Consider the following 15,130-nt stretch of genomic DNA (forward strand, 5'->3'; position numbering starts at 1 on the left):
GATAGATAGATAGATAGATAGATAGATAGATAGATAGATAGATAGATAGATAGATAGATAATGTAATTAATTTGTGACAGTTATGTAATTGGCTGAACTGGTTTGTAAACAAGGCCAGTGTATTTCTAAACAATTTACCCCAGCTGTAAATGGATTTGAAATTATTTTAAAAAATCCTACTGAAAAATGTATCCAACATATATTAAAAGAAAAAGTTTTTTTATTTCGAAAATCTATGAAGAGATTATGCAAAGAAATGGTTAATTACCATGAAACTGCCTATACATTTAAAGGGAACATTTCAAAGGAGAAATATTTGTTTTTTTGTCTCTCTGCTGAAACCCAGAAATATCCTATTTCAAACAACTCACCGTTGCTTCCTAGACTGTTTTGAGGAGGTCGTGGAAAGGAGAACAGTTAACAAATCATTTCTCATTCTGGACAGTGTATCACATTCTCTCCCTATTGTGATCAAGAGCACTTTCAGAAAAATACTTATTTATCTACACTGTATCAGGTAAAAGTATTAGAGGATGCTCTTCACATCAGTGTTTACCCTTTCCAACAATTCCTCACTGTGCCAGGACATTTGATTGCATGACAGTGATTCTGAGAATGAGCTCATTGTACATGTTACATTTTGCACTGGACTGTAGTCTGCTTACTGCATCGATGATACTCATCTATCTATCTATCTATCTATCTATCTATCTATCTATCTATCTATCTATCTATCTATCTATCTATCTATCTATCTATCTATCTATCTATCTATCCACTAAAGAACCATTTAGAAACGATTAGTTCAAACAATTACAAATAAAAGTAGGATGAATAATAAGAGTCATAATTGAACATTAATCCTTTAAACATTTAGGTATTGACAATTCTGATGTGTCGTAGCACTACTACACTCGTATAGAACTGCTCACAAACAGAAGATGTCATGTTTAGGAGTCGAGTATCACATTAGGGGTAGTTTTCAGAAAGTCACCACAAAGAGAAATGAGTGAATTCGAAAGTACAAAAATGCAGTAAATAACAAAAGCGTATCTTGTTACAATTCATGTACCTCCTTGTAATAAGAAAGAAATATGAGACAGCAAAATTGTATATTGAATTTTAAATATGTATTTAAATTTCAAGTATCGAAAGCTATTTATACGTCTAGGTCTGTTTTAAATTGTAGAACTCACCTGATCAAATTGATCACCAACTTTCTCCCTTTGCGCATGCGTAAGAGTATGTGCACCACTGTTGTCCAAACTAATGATGCTCTCAGTAGGAGGTCTGGAGTATTTCAGGTCACTCTTTCTAGAGTCAGTGGTTCTGTATGCTTCATAATTGTACATATGCTGTAAAGTTCCTGTTCCTCCTACGTCTGCGTAAAGGGGTGGATAATACGGAATAACTGGAAGATTGGCACCGGATTTGTAAAACATCCGCTCACGTCTCCATCTGTAACATTTCACTGACAGTATAGCTATGATGGACACGATAAAGAGAAATGAAACTACAGCCAAGGCCAAGACTAGATAAAATGTCAGGTTGTCGTTATATTCCTTCTCGTGCGTAAAGTCAGTGAACTCGGAGAGCACTTCAGGGAAAGTGTCCGCCACCGCCACGTTAACATTGACTGTAGCTGAACGAGAGGGCTGTCCGTTGTCCTCCACTACAACAGTGAGCTTCTGTTTCACAGCATCTTTATCAGTGACTTGGCGCACAGTTCTTATTTCTCCATTCTGTAAGCCCACTTCAAACAGCGCTCTGTCTGTCGCTTTGTGTAGTTTATATGAGAGCCATGCATTCTGTCCTGAGTCCACATCCACAGCCACCACTTTAGTGACAAGATATCCCACATCTGCTGAACGAGGCACCATTTCAGCCACTACAGAGCCACCAGTTTGTACTGGATACAGAATCTGAGGCGCGTTGTCATTCTGGTCCTGAATAATAATTTTCACACTCACGTTGCTACTGAGAGGCGGGTTGCCTCCGTCCTGCGCTTTTACGCGAATATTAAACTCTTTTGTTTGCTCGAAATCAAAAGACCGAATAGCAAGAATCTCTCCGCTCTCTGCGTTTACTGAAATATAAGACGAAGCAGAAACTCCGTTCACAGATAGATCTTCCAAAAAATATGAAATGCGCGCATTATTCCCGTAATCTCTGTCAGTTGCTGTCACTGCAAATATAGACACTCCAGGTGAATTATTTTCCATCACATAAGCGGTGTATGAGTGACGCTGGAAAACAGGGGGGTTGTCGTTTACATCCGATATTTTCAGCCTCAGTGTTTTATTTGTAGATAAAGATGGATAGCCTTCATCTGTAGCTGTGATCGTTATATTATATTCAGAAAACATTTCACGATCTAAAATGCAGTCAGTGACTAAAATGTAGAAATTATTGGATGTCGATTTAATGCGAAACGGCAGATCTGAATTGACTGTGCATTTGATTTGTCCATTTTTCCCGGAGTCTGTATCTTTAATATTAAACATTGCGACAACCGAGTCAGGGGCAGAATCTTCAGGGATCTGGTTAGAAAAAGAAATAACACTGATAACAGGAGAATTGTCGTTTACATCTGTAATTTCGACAAGTATTTTACTGTTACCTTCCAGTCTGCCCTTATCCATCGCCTTAACATCCAGTTCATGGTGCTTGGACTTTTCAAAATCTAGAGAAAATTTAACCCTTATTTCCCCAGTCACCGAATTAATGGTAAATAAATCCATGACCTCTTTTCTTGAGTTGTCTGAAAACGAATAAGTAATTTCTCCATTAGATCCTTTGTCCTTATCAGTAGCACTGACTCTCACTACTAAACTATCTTTCGGAATATTTTCTGACAAAGACACTCGGTATATTGGCTGACTGAACACAGGAGAATTGTCGTTTATATCAAGAACAGTGACAGTTATCTTAAATGTTCCTGATTTTTGTGGAGATCCCCCATCAAATGCTGTTAAAATTAATTTATGCTCGTCTTGTTGCTCTCTGTCTAAAGTTTTTTTTAAAACCATTTCCACATATTTGGTGCCATCACTCCGTGATAATTCCTTTAAAGTAAAATGATCAGTGGGATTAAGAGTGTACCTCTGCAGTGTATTCAAACCAACGTCGGGATCATGCGCGCTGTCTAAAGAAAAGGGTGACTCGAGGGCAGCTGATTCCGGGATTTCAATAGTTATATCCTTTCTTTCAAAATCTGGTGCATGATCATTGATATCCAATATTTCAACATCAACTCGATACAGCTCAATTGGATTATCTAGAATAATCTGAAAATGTAAAGAGCATGGAGAAACCTGAGCGCAAAGCTCCTCTCTATCTATCCTCTGTTGTACAATCAAAGTGCCTTTATCCACATTCAGACCGATGTACTCACGACTGTCCTCCATAAAGATCCGCGCTCGACCAGCTTTCAGTCTTTTAACATCCAAACCGAGATCCTGAACGATATTTCCCACAACCGATCCCTTGTTCATCTCCTCGGGAATAGAATAACGGACCTGCCCTTGCGCAACGCCAATGATAAAGGCAAACCCAACGAGAAGCATTGTCTGCCATGTCGAAACGCGTTCTGTAGCGCCTATTATCCGGGCATCGAGGGAACAAAGACAACTCATATTGTAATCAATGTAGATCCAAAAATTCAGATCGGTTTAAAATGAGAAAATATCCTTAAGTAGTGCTGAACAGCTTTACTGCATTTTTATTTATTAAATCGCTAGACAGTGCCAAGCGAAAAGAATTCCAGGCTGCATGCAGTCACTATACTGGGGCGGATCGAGAAGAACTGTGCATTTATAAATTGCACACCCTGACCAACAGCGTCACTCAGAGCACTAAAGTAATATTGCACATGTTAACAGGAGCCAGAGGGAGAGGGAGAGAGAGAGAGGGAGAGAGAGAGAGAGAGACAAGAAATACAAATACAGATTTAAGTATTGCTGCGATTAGTATTAAAGATTATAATTTTAAAATGCAAATAGCGTGAAACCTATGAATACTAAAGTTTTCACAAAACAGACATGCTTAATAGACCCAAATTAAAGAACTCATTTTTGCCTTTCCACTTCCTTCCTGAGCAGCCCAGGCATGTTAAATCACTGTGCGGTGTTTATGAACTCTTCGCACAGAGAAGCTAGTATTTTTGATCAATTTTATTTGTGAAAAGAAGTTTATATTTGCCCTTCAACCACAAAGAATCGCGTGATGATCACTTTAAATAACGTCAGCAAACAGAAACACATTTTGAATTTAAATTCCATGAATTAAAAACAATGCCCATGCTGAGTGTAGATGTTTTCGGTTGCAAGTCTCACCTGATCAGAATCGTCATAAGCTTTCACGCTCTGCGCATGTGTAAGGGTATGTGTTCCACTGCTGTCCAGACTAATGATGCTTTCTGTTGGAGGTCTGGAGTATTTCAGGTCACTCTTTCTAGAGTCAGTGGTTCTGTAAGCTTCATAATTGTACATATGCTGTAAAGTTCCTGTTCCCCCTACGTCTGCGTAAAGGGGTGGATAATACGGAATAACCGGAAGATTGGCACCGGATTTGTAAAACATCCGCTCACGTCTCCATCTGTAACATTTCACTGACAGTATAGCTATGATGGAGACGATAAAGAGAAATGAAACTACAGCCAAGGCCAAGACTAGATAAAATGTCAGGTTGTCGTTGTATTCCTTCTCGTGCGTAAAGTCAGTGAACTCGGAGAGCACTTCAGGGAAAGTGTCCGCCACCGCCACGTTAACATTGACTGTAGCTGAACGAGAGGGCTGTCCGTTGTCTTCCACTACAACAATGAGCTTCTGTTTCACAGCATCTTTATCAGTGACTTGGCGCACAGTCCTTATTTCTCCATTCTGTAAACCCACTTCAAACAGCGCTCTGTCTGTCGCTTTGTGCAGTTTATATGAGAGCCATGCATTCTGTCCTGAGTCCACATCCACTGCCACCACTTTAGTGACAAGATATCCAACATCTGCTGAACGAGGCACCATTTCAGCCACCACAGAGCCACCGGTTTGTACTGGATACAGAATCTGAGGTGCGTTGTCATTCTGGTCCTGAATAATAATTTTTACACTCACGTTGCTACTGAGATGCGGGTTGCCTCCGTCCTGCGCTTTTACGCGAATATTAAACTCTTTTATTTGTTCGAAATCAAAAGACCGAATAGCAAGAATCTCTCCGCTCTCTGCGTTAACTGAAATATAAGACGAAGCAGAAACTCCGTTCACAATAAGATCTTCTAAAAAATATGAAATGCGCGCATTATTCCCAGAGTCTCTGTCAGTTGCTGTCACTGCAAATATAAACACTCCAGGTGAATTATTTTCCATCACATAAGCGGTGTATGAGTGACGCTGGAAAACAGGGGCGTTGTCGTTTATATCGGATATTTTAAGCCTCAATGTTTTATTTGTAGATAAAGATGGAGAACCTTCATCAGTAGCTGTGATCGTAATATTATATTCAGAAAACATTTCACGATCTAATAAACGATCGGTAACTAAATTGTGGATATTAGAGGATGTCGTTTTGACGCGAAACGGCAGATCTGAATTGACTGTGCATTTAATTTGTCCGTTTTTCCCGCTGTCTAAGTCTTTAACATTTAGGATTGCGATAACAGTCTTGGTGGCAGAATCCTCTGGAATCGGGTTAGAAAATGAAATAACACTGATAACAGGAGAATTGTCATTAACATCAATAATTTCAATAAGTACTTTACTGGTGTCAGTTAATCCTCCTTCGTCTATTGCCTCGACATTCAGTTCAAACTGTTTGGATTTTTCAAAATCTAAGATATCGTTTACTTTTATTTCACCTGTTTCCGAATTAATATTAAATAATTCCATTGCCTCCTTTTCTGAATTTTGTGAAAACGAATAAGTAATCTCTCCATTAGATCCTTTGTCCTTGTCAGTAGCACTGACTGTTACTACTAAACTACCTTTCGGAATATTTTCTGACAAAGACACTCGGTATATTGGTTGACTGAAAACAGGAGAATTGTCGTTCACATCAAGAACAGTGACAGTTACCTTAACTGTTCCAGATTTTTGAGGAGTTCCACCATCAAATGCTGTCAATATTAATTTATGCTCATCTTGTTGCTCTCTGTCTAAAGGTGTTTTTAAAATCAGTGCAACATATTTTGTGCCGTCGCTGCGAAATAATTCCTTTAAAGTGAAATATTCCGTTGGATTAAGGGTGTATCTCTGCAGTGTATTCAGTCCAACATCGGGATCATGCGCGCTGTCTAAAGAAAAGCGTGAACCAGGAGCTGCATTTTCCGTTATTTCAATATTGACTTCTTTTCTTTGAAACGCAGGTGCATGATCATTGATATCCAGTATTTCAACATCAACTCGATGCAGCTCGACTGGATTATCTAGAATAATTTGAAAGTATATAGAGCAAGGAGACACTTGAGCGCACAGCTCCTCTCTATCTATCCTCTCTCTCACTATCAGAATGCCTTTATCCACATTCAGACCGATGTACTCACGACTGTCCTCCGTAAAGATCCGCGCTCGACCAGATTTCAGTCTCTTAACATCCAAACCGAGATCCTGAACGATATTTCCAACCATAGATCCCTTGTTCATCTCCTCAGGAATAGAATAACGGACCTGCCCGTGCGCAACGGCCATGACAAAAGCATATCCAATCAGAAGCATTGTCAGCCATGTCGAAACGCGGACAGTAGAGCCACTTATCCGGAAATCGAGGGAACAAAGAAAACGCATATTCTAAACACTGCAAGGTACTCACGATTCAGGAATGTAAAAGACTTTTTAAAAAATACAATAGTACTGAAAAGCAATAATTAATTGATGGCGGTGGAATGGAAGAACAGGACTAGCTGAAGAGAAATTCCCCTCTGCATGAAATCAGAATACATGGGAGGATCTATAAACGAGCTGTACACCCTAACCAACAGCGTCACTCAGAGCACCAAAGAAATATTACACCTGATAATAGAAGGCAGATATCCATAGATAGATAGACAGACAGACAGACAGACAGACAGATAGATAGATAGATAGATAGATAGATAGATAGATAGATAGATAGATAGATAGATAATATAATTCATTTGTGACAATTATGTAATTGGCTGGTCGGTTTGTGAACAAGACCAGTGTATTTATAAACAACTTACCCCATCTGTAACTGTCTATTCATTCATTGATTGTCTATACCCGCTTATTACTAGGATTCCTAGGGTCACGAGGGTCTGCTGGAGCCTATACCAGCGCACATAGGGTGAAAGGCAGGGGTACACCCTGGACATGTCAGCTGAAAATGTATTTAATATATTAGGAAAATCTACTGAAAAATGTATCCAACATAAAAGAAACTGTATTTTTTATTTTGAAAATCTATAAAGAGATTATACATAGAAATTGTTAATTTCCATGAAGCTGCTATACATGTAAAGGGAAAAGTTCAAATGAGTAATATTTTTTGGTTTGTCCCTCTGCTGAAACCCAGAAATTTCCTATGTCAAACAACTCACTGTTGCTCCCTGGACTGGTTTTTCTTATTCTGGACAGTGTATCACATCCTCTACCTAATGTGGTCAAGAGCACTTTCAGAAAAATACTTATTTATCTACACTGTATCATGTAATGTAACAGTATAAGACGTTGCTCTTCACATCAGTGTTCAGCCTTTACAATTCCTCACTGCACCAGGACATTTTATTTCATGACAGTGATTCTGAGAATGAGCTCATTGTACATGTTACATTTTGCACTAGACTGTAGTCTGCTCACTGCACTGATGATACTCATTGATGAACTATGCAATGTGGATCCTCCGACCACAGCAACTTTGCTGCACACCTGTGGGCTGATTTTCCAGTGTTGCAAATTTACTCGGAGGACTTATTTATATTCAATATATATGATAATACTACTAATTAATGTGATTAGATAATATGATAATTTTTAGTAAGAATATCAATGCTTGCACACTCAGCTTTTTTGATTGCTGTTGTAACATTTGAACTCACCTCTAGGATTAATAGTGTGTTCTATCTATCTATCTATCTATCTATCTATCTATCTATCTATCTATCTATCTATCTATCTATCTATCTATCTATCTATCTATCTATCTATCTATCTATCTATCTATCTACCAAAGAACCATTGAGAAACAATTAGTTTTAACAATTAGAAATGAATTTAGGATGAATATTAAGAGAGTAAATCCAACATTAATCCTTTAAACATTTAAATATTGACAATTCAGGTGTGTAGGAGCACGACAAAGAACTGCTCACAAACAGATGTCATGTCTAGGACTCTAGTATAAGAAAATGGGTAGTTTTCAGAAAGTCACCACAAACAGTAATGAGTGAATACGAAAGTACAAAAATGCAGTACATAACAAAATCGTATCTTGTTACAATTAATATAACTCCTTCTAATAAGAAAGAAATATGAGACAGCAAAATTGTATATTGAATTTTAAATATGTATTTAAATTTCAGGTATTCGGAAAGCTGCTTATACGTGTAGGCCTGTGTTTAATTGTAGAACTCACCTGATCAAAGTGATCACCAACTTTCTCTTTTTGCGCATGCGTAACAGTCGGTGTTCCACTGTTGTCCAGACTAATGATGCTCTCAGTAGGAGGTCTGGAATATTTCAGATCACTCTTTCTAGAGTCAGTGGTTCTGTATGCTTCATAATTGTACATATGCTGTAAAGTTCCTGTTCCCCCTACGTCTGCGTAAAGGGGTGGATAATACGGAATAACTGGAAGATTGGCACCGGATTTGTAAAACATCCGCTCACGTCTCCATCTGTAACATTTCACTGACAGTATAGCTATGATGGACACGATAAAGAGAAATGAAACTACAGCCAAGGCCAAGACTAGATAAAATGTCATGTTGTCGTTATATTCCTTCTCTTGCATAAAGTCAGTGAACTCGGAGAGCACTTCAGGGAAAGTGTCCGCCACCGCCACGTTAACATTGACTGTAGCTGAACGAGAGGGCTGTCCGTTGTCCTCCACTACAACAGTGAGCTTCTGTTTCACAGCATCTTTATCAGTGACTTGGCGCACAGTTCTTATTTCTCCATTCTGTAAGCCCACTTCAAACAGCGCTCTGTCTGTCGCTTTGAGTAGTTTATATGAGAGCCATGCATTCTGTCCTGAGTCCACATCCACAGCCACCACTTTAGTGACAAGATATCCCACATCTGCTGAACGAGGCACCATTTCAGCCACCACAGAGCCACCAGTTTGTACTGGATACAGAATCTGAGGCGCGTTGTCATTCTGGTCCTGAATAATAATTTTCACACTCACGTTGCTACTGAGAGGCGGGTTGCCTCCGTCCTGCGCTTTTACGCGAATATTAAACTCTTTTGTTTGCTCGTAATCGAAAGACCGAATAGCAACAATCTCTCCACTCTCTGCGTTAACTGAAAAATAAGACGAAGCAGAAACTCCGTTCACAGATAGATGATCTAAAAAATATGAAATGCGCGCATTATTCCCAGAGTCTCTGTCAGTTGCTGTCACTGCAAATATAGACACTCCAGGTGAATTATTTTCCATCACATAAGCGGTGTATGAGTGACGCTGGAAAACAGGGGGGTTGTCGTTTACATCGGATATTTTAAGCCTCAGTGTTTTATTTGTAGATAAAGATGGAGAACCTTCATCAGTAGCTGTGATCGTTATATTGTATTCAGAAAACATTTCACGATCTAAAATACGGTCGGTAACTAAATTGTAGAAATTAGAGGATGTCGTTTTGACGCGAAACGGAAGATCTGAATTGACTGTGCATTTAATTTGTCCGTTTTTCCCGCTGTCTAAGTCTTTAACATTTAGGATTGCGATAACAGTCTCCGTGGCAGAATCCTCTGGAATAGGGTTAGAAAATGAGATAACACTGATAACAGGTGAATTGTCATTGACATCAATTATTTCAATAAGTACTTTACTGGTGTCAGTTAATCCTCCTTCGTCTATTGCCTCGACGTTCAGTTCAAACTGTTTGGATTTTTCAAAATCTAAGATATCGTTTACTTTTATTTCACCTGTTTCCGAATTAATATTAAATAATTCCATTGCATCTTTTCCTGAATTTTGTGAAAATGAATAAGTAATGTCTCCATTAGATCCTTTGTCCTTGTCAGTAGCACTGACTGTTACTACTAAACTACCTTTCGGAATATTTTCTGACAAAGACACTCGGTATATTGGCTGACTGAACACAGGAGAATTGTCGTTTGCATCAAGAACAGTGACAATTATCTTAACTGTTCCAGATTTTTGAGGAGTTCCACCATCAAATGCTGTCAAAATTAAATTGTGCTCCTCTTGTTGCTCTCTGTCTAAAGGTGTTTTTAAAATCAGTGCAACGTATTTGGTGCCGTCGCTGCGAAATAATTCCTTTAAAGTGAAATATTCCGTTGGATTAAGGGTGTATCTCTGCAGTGTATTCAGTCCAACATCGGGATCATGCGCGCTGTCTAAAGAAAAGCGTGAACCAGGAGCTGCATTTTCCGTTATTTCAATATTGACTTCTTTTCTTTGAAACGCAGGTGCATGATCATTGATATCCAGTATTTCAACATCAACTCGATGTAGCTCAGCTGGATTATCTAGAATTATCTGAAAATGTAAAGAGCATGGAGACACCTGAGCGCACAGCTCCTCTCTATCTATCCTCTCTCTCACTATCAGATTGCCTTTATTCACATTCAGGCCGATGTACTCACGACTGTCCTCCGTAAAGATCCGCGCTCGACCAGCTTTCAGTCTCTTAATATCCAAACCGAGATCCTGAACGATATTTCCCACGACAGATCCTTTGTTCATCTCTTCAGGGACAGAATAACGGACCTGACCGTATGCAACAGCCACGACAAAAGCAAATCCAATCAGAAGCATTGTCAGCCATGTCGAAACGCGGACAGTAGAGCCACTCATCCGGTAATCGAGAGAACAAAGAAAACGCATATTCTAAACACTGTAAGGTGAACACGATTCAGAAATCTTAAAGACTTTTAAAAAAAGATCAAACAGTACTGAAAACCAGGAATTCATTGATGGCTGTTGTACAGAACAACAGGACTAGCTGAAGAGAAATTCTCCTCTGCATGAAATCACAATACAGGGGAGGATCTAAAAACGAACATTTAAAAACTGTACACCCTAACCAACAGCGTCACTTAGAGCACCAGAGAAATATTACACCTGATAATAGAAGGCATATGTCCATAGATAGATAGATAGATAGATAGATAGATAGATAGATAGATAGATAATGTACTTAATTTGTGACAATTATGTAATTAGTTGGTCGGATTTGTGCACAAGACCAGTGTATTTCTAAACAACTTACCCCATCTGTAAATGTACTTAAAAATATTGAAAAATTCAACTGAAAAATGTATCCAACATTTATTAAAGAAACTGTATTTTTGATTTTGAAATTCCATAAACAGATTATGCAAAGAAATTGTTAATTACCACGAAACTGCCTATATGGGTAAAGGGAAAAGTTCGTATCAGAAATAGTTGTTGGTTTGTCCCTCTGCTGAAACCCCAAAATATTCTATATCAAACAACTCACTGTTGCTCCCTGGAGTGTTTTGAGGAGGTCGTGGGAAGGTGAACTGTAACCAAACTATTATCCATTCTGGACAATCTATCACATCCTTTATCTATCAGCCAAATAATAATTGAGAAACAATTGGTTCTAACAATTACAAATAAAAGAAAGTTGAATAATAAGAGTCAAACATTAATCCTTTAAGCATTCAGGGATTGACCATTCAGGTATGTAATAGCACTACTACATTCGTATAGAACTGCTTACCAATAGAAGATGTAACGTTTAGATCTACACAAAAGGGTTAGTTTTCAGAAAGTCCACAAAGAGAAATGAGTGATTTTGAAAGTACAAAAAATGCAATACATAACAAAAGCATATCTTGTTGCAATGCATATACATCCATCTAATAAGACAGAAATATGAGACGACAAAAATGTATTCAGAACTTTAAATATGTATTTAAATTTCAGGTATCGGAAAGCTGCTTTTACCTTTTAATTGTAGAACTCACCTGATCAAAGTGATCACCAACTTTCTCCCTTTGCGCATGCGAAACACTCTGTGTACCACTGTTATCCAGACTAATGATGCTCTCAGTAGGAGGTCTGGAGAATTTCAGGTCACTCTTTCTAGAGTCAGTGGTTCTGTATGCTTCATAATTGTACATATGCTGTAAAGTTCCTGTTCCTCCTACGTCTGCGTAAAGGGGTGGATAATACGGAATAACTGGCAGATTAGCACCAGATTTGTAAAACATCCGCTCACGTCTCCATCTGTAACATTTCACTGACAGTATAGCTATGATGGACACGATAAAGAGAAATGAAACTACAGCCAAGGCCAAGACTAGATAAAATGTCAGGTTGTCGTTATATTCCTTCTCGTGCGTAAAGTCAGTGAACTCGGAGAGCACTTCAGGGAAAGTGTCCGCCACCGCCACGTTAACATTGACTGTAGCTGAACGAGAGGGCTGTCCGTTGTCCTCCACTACAACAGTGAGCTTCTGTTTCACAGCATCTTTATCAGTGACTTGGCGCACAGTTCTTATTTCTCCATTCTGTAAACCAACTTCAAACAGCGCTCTGTCTGTCGCTTTGTGTAGTTTATATGAGAGCCATGCATTCTGTCCTGAGTCCACATCCACAGCCACCACTTTAGTGACAAGATATCCAACATCTGCTGAACGAGGCACCATTTCAGCCACCACAGAGCCACCAGTTTGAACTGGATACAGAATCTGAGGCGCGTTGTCATTCTGGTCCTGAATAATAATTTTTACACTCACGTTGCTACTGAGAGGCGGGTTGCCTCCGTCCTGCGCTTTTACGCGAATATTAAACTCTTTTGTTTGCTCGAAATCGAAAGACCGAATAGCAAGAATCTCTCCGCTCTCTGCGTTAACTGAAATATAAGATGAAGCAGAAACTCCGTTCACAGATAGATCTTCTAAAAAATATGAAATGCGCGCATTATTCCCAGAGTCTCTGTCAGTTGCTGTCACTGCAAATATAGACACTCCAGGTGAATTATTTTCCATCACATAAGCGGTGTATGAGTGACGCTGGAAAACAGGGGGGTTGTCGTTTACATCGGATATTTTAAGCCTCAGTGTTTTATTTGTAGATAAAGATGGAGAACCTTCATCTGTAGCTGTGATCGTAATATTGTATTCAGAAAACATTTCACGATCTAAAATACGGTCAGTGACCAAACTGTAGAAATTATTGGATGTCGATTTAATGCGAAACGGCAGATCTGAATTCACTGTGCATTTAATTTGCCCGTTTTTCCCGGAGTCTGTATCTTTAATAGTAAACATCGCTACAGCCGAGTCAGGGGCAGAATCTTCAGGGATCTGGTTAGAAAATGAAATAACACTGATAACAGGAGAATTGTCGTTTACATCTGTAATTTCGACAAGTATTTTACTGTTACCTGCCAGTCCGCCCCTATCCATCGCTTTTACGTCCAGTTCATGGTGCTTGGACTTTTCAAAATCTAGAGAAGATTTAACCCTTATTTCCCCAGTCTTCGAATTAATGGTAAATAAATCCATGACCTCTTTTCTTGAGTTGTCTGAAAACGAATAAGTAATCTCTCCATTAGATCCTTTGTCCTTATCAGTAGCACTGACTGTCACTGCTAGACTACCTTTCGGAATATTTTCTGACAAAGACACTCGGTATATTGGCTGACTGAACACAGGAGAATTGTCGTTTACATCAAGAACAGTGACAGTTATCTTAAATGTTCCAGATTTTTGAGGAGTTCCACCATCAAATGCTGTTAAAATTAATTTATGCTCGTCTTGTTGCTCTCTGTCTAAAGTTTTTTTTAAAATCATTTCCACATATTTGGTGCCATCACTCCGAGATAATTCTTTTAAAGTAAAATGATCCGTGGGATTAAGGGTGTATCTCTGCAGTGTGTTCAACCCAACATCGGGATCATGCGCGCTGTCTAAAGAAAAGAGTGACTCGAGGGCAGCTGATTCCGGGATTTCAATAGTTATTTCCTTTCTTTCAAAATCTGGTGCATGATCATTGATATCCAATATTTCTACATCAACTCGATACAGCTCCATCGGATTATCTAGAATAATCTGAAAATGTAAAGAGCATGGAGAAACCTGAGCGCACAGCTCCTCTCTATCTATCCTCTGTTTTACAATCAAAGTGCCTTTATCCACATTCAGAACGATGTACTCACGACTGTCCTCCGTAAAGATCCGCGCTCGACCAGCTTTCAGTCTCTTAATATCCAAACCGAGATCCTGAACGATATTTCCCACCACAGATCCCTTGTTCATTTCCTCGGGAATAGAATAACGGACCTGCCCGTGCGCAATGGCAATGATAAAAGCAAACCCAACCAGAAGCATTGTCTGCCATGTCGAAATGCGGACAGTAGAGCCACGTATCTGATCATCGAGCGAACAACAAAAAGCCATATTATCATCACTGTAAAATCCACACAAATTTGAAGCTTTAAAGTCGTCTTAACTGGGAAAAAGAATCTCCAAATTAGCTGACTGGCAATACGTCCGTTATGGTTGTCTAATCCAAAGAAGTTCCAAGTGAAGAGAATGCCAAGCAAATGCAGTCAGAATACAGGGGAGGACCTATGAATGAACATTTAAAAGCTGTAACCCTGACCAATAGCGTCACTCAGAGCACCAAAGAAATACTGCATCTAGTTATGAAAGCAATACATAGAGACAGACTGCGATAATCTGTTTGCAGTAGTGAAAAAATATTTAAAATTGTGTATTTTTGTGCTGTTGTTCATGGGATTTTACAGATTGAGAAACCGAGTAAAATCTGTTTTACAACTTTTCACAGATGTAAATATATCAAGCATACTACAAACTTTTGCAAATAAAAATGATTAAAAGTATGCATTCTTTAATATTTTGAAAGGCAAAGACGCATTTTGGCAGAGATTTGTTAGTGCTATTATTCATGATAAATTATATAATGTAATTAATTGAAATGAAATCTTTAAAGGTATTAA

General features: G+C 38.7%; 2 protein-coding genes across 15 annotated transcripts in view; both read right to left on the reverse strand.

The window, feature by feature from the left end:
* The window catches only part of LOC131364610 (protocadherin gamma-A11-like), a 106,939-nt gene that overhangs the window by 58,974 nt on the left and 32,835 nt on the right, over positions 1-15,130 (reverse strand). Inside the window, exon 1 of one of the 14 annotated variants that reach the window (XM_058407791.1) lies at positions 12,129-14,849. The exons of 11 other annotated variants lie outside the window; for them this stretch is intronic. In XM_058407791.1, coding sequence (XP_058263774.1) covers positions 12,129-14,567 — 2,439 coding nt within the window. In that variant the 5' untranslated portion in view covers positions 14,568-14,849. Of the gene's footprint in view, positions 1-4,334; positions 6,841-8,580; positions 11,138-12,128; positions 14,850-15,130 lie in introns of those variants that run through there. 2 more of the 14 variants (XM_058407794.1, XM_058407796.1) reach the window with 2 other exon arrangements.
* On the reverse strand, positions 1,172-4,298 carry LOC131364613 (putative protocadherin beta-18). The gene has a single exon (XM_058407809.1). The coding sequence runs from the start codon at positions 3,633-3,635 to the stop codon at positions 1,179-1,181; it is 2,457 nt and encodes an 818-aa protein (XP_058263792.1). The 5' UTR covers positions 3,636-4,298; the 3' UTR covers positions 1,172-1,178.

The sequence above is a fragment of the Hemibagrus wyckioides genome, linkage group LG14, assembly GCF_019097595.1.
Source record: "Hemibagrus wyckioides isolate EC202008001 linkage group LG14, SWU_Hwy_1.0, whole genome shotgun sequence".
Taxonomy (NCBI): Eukaryota; Metazoa; Chordata; class Actinopteri; order Siluriformes; family Bagridae; genus Hemibagrus; species Hemibagrus wyckioides.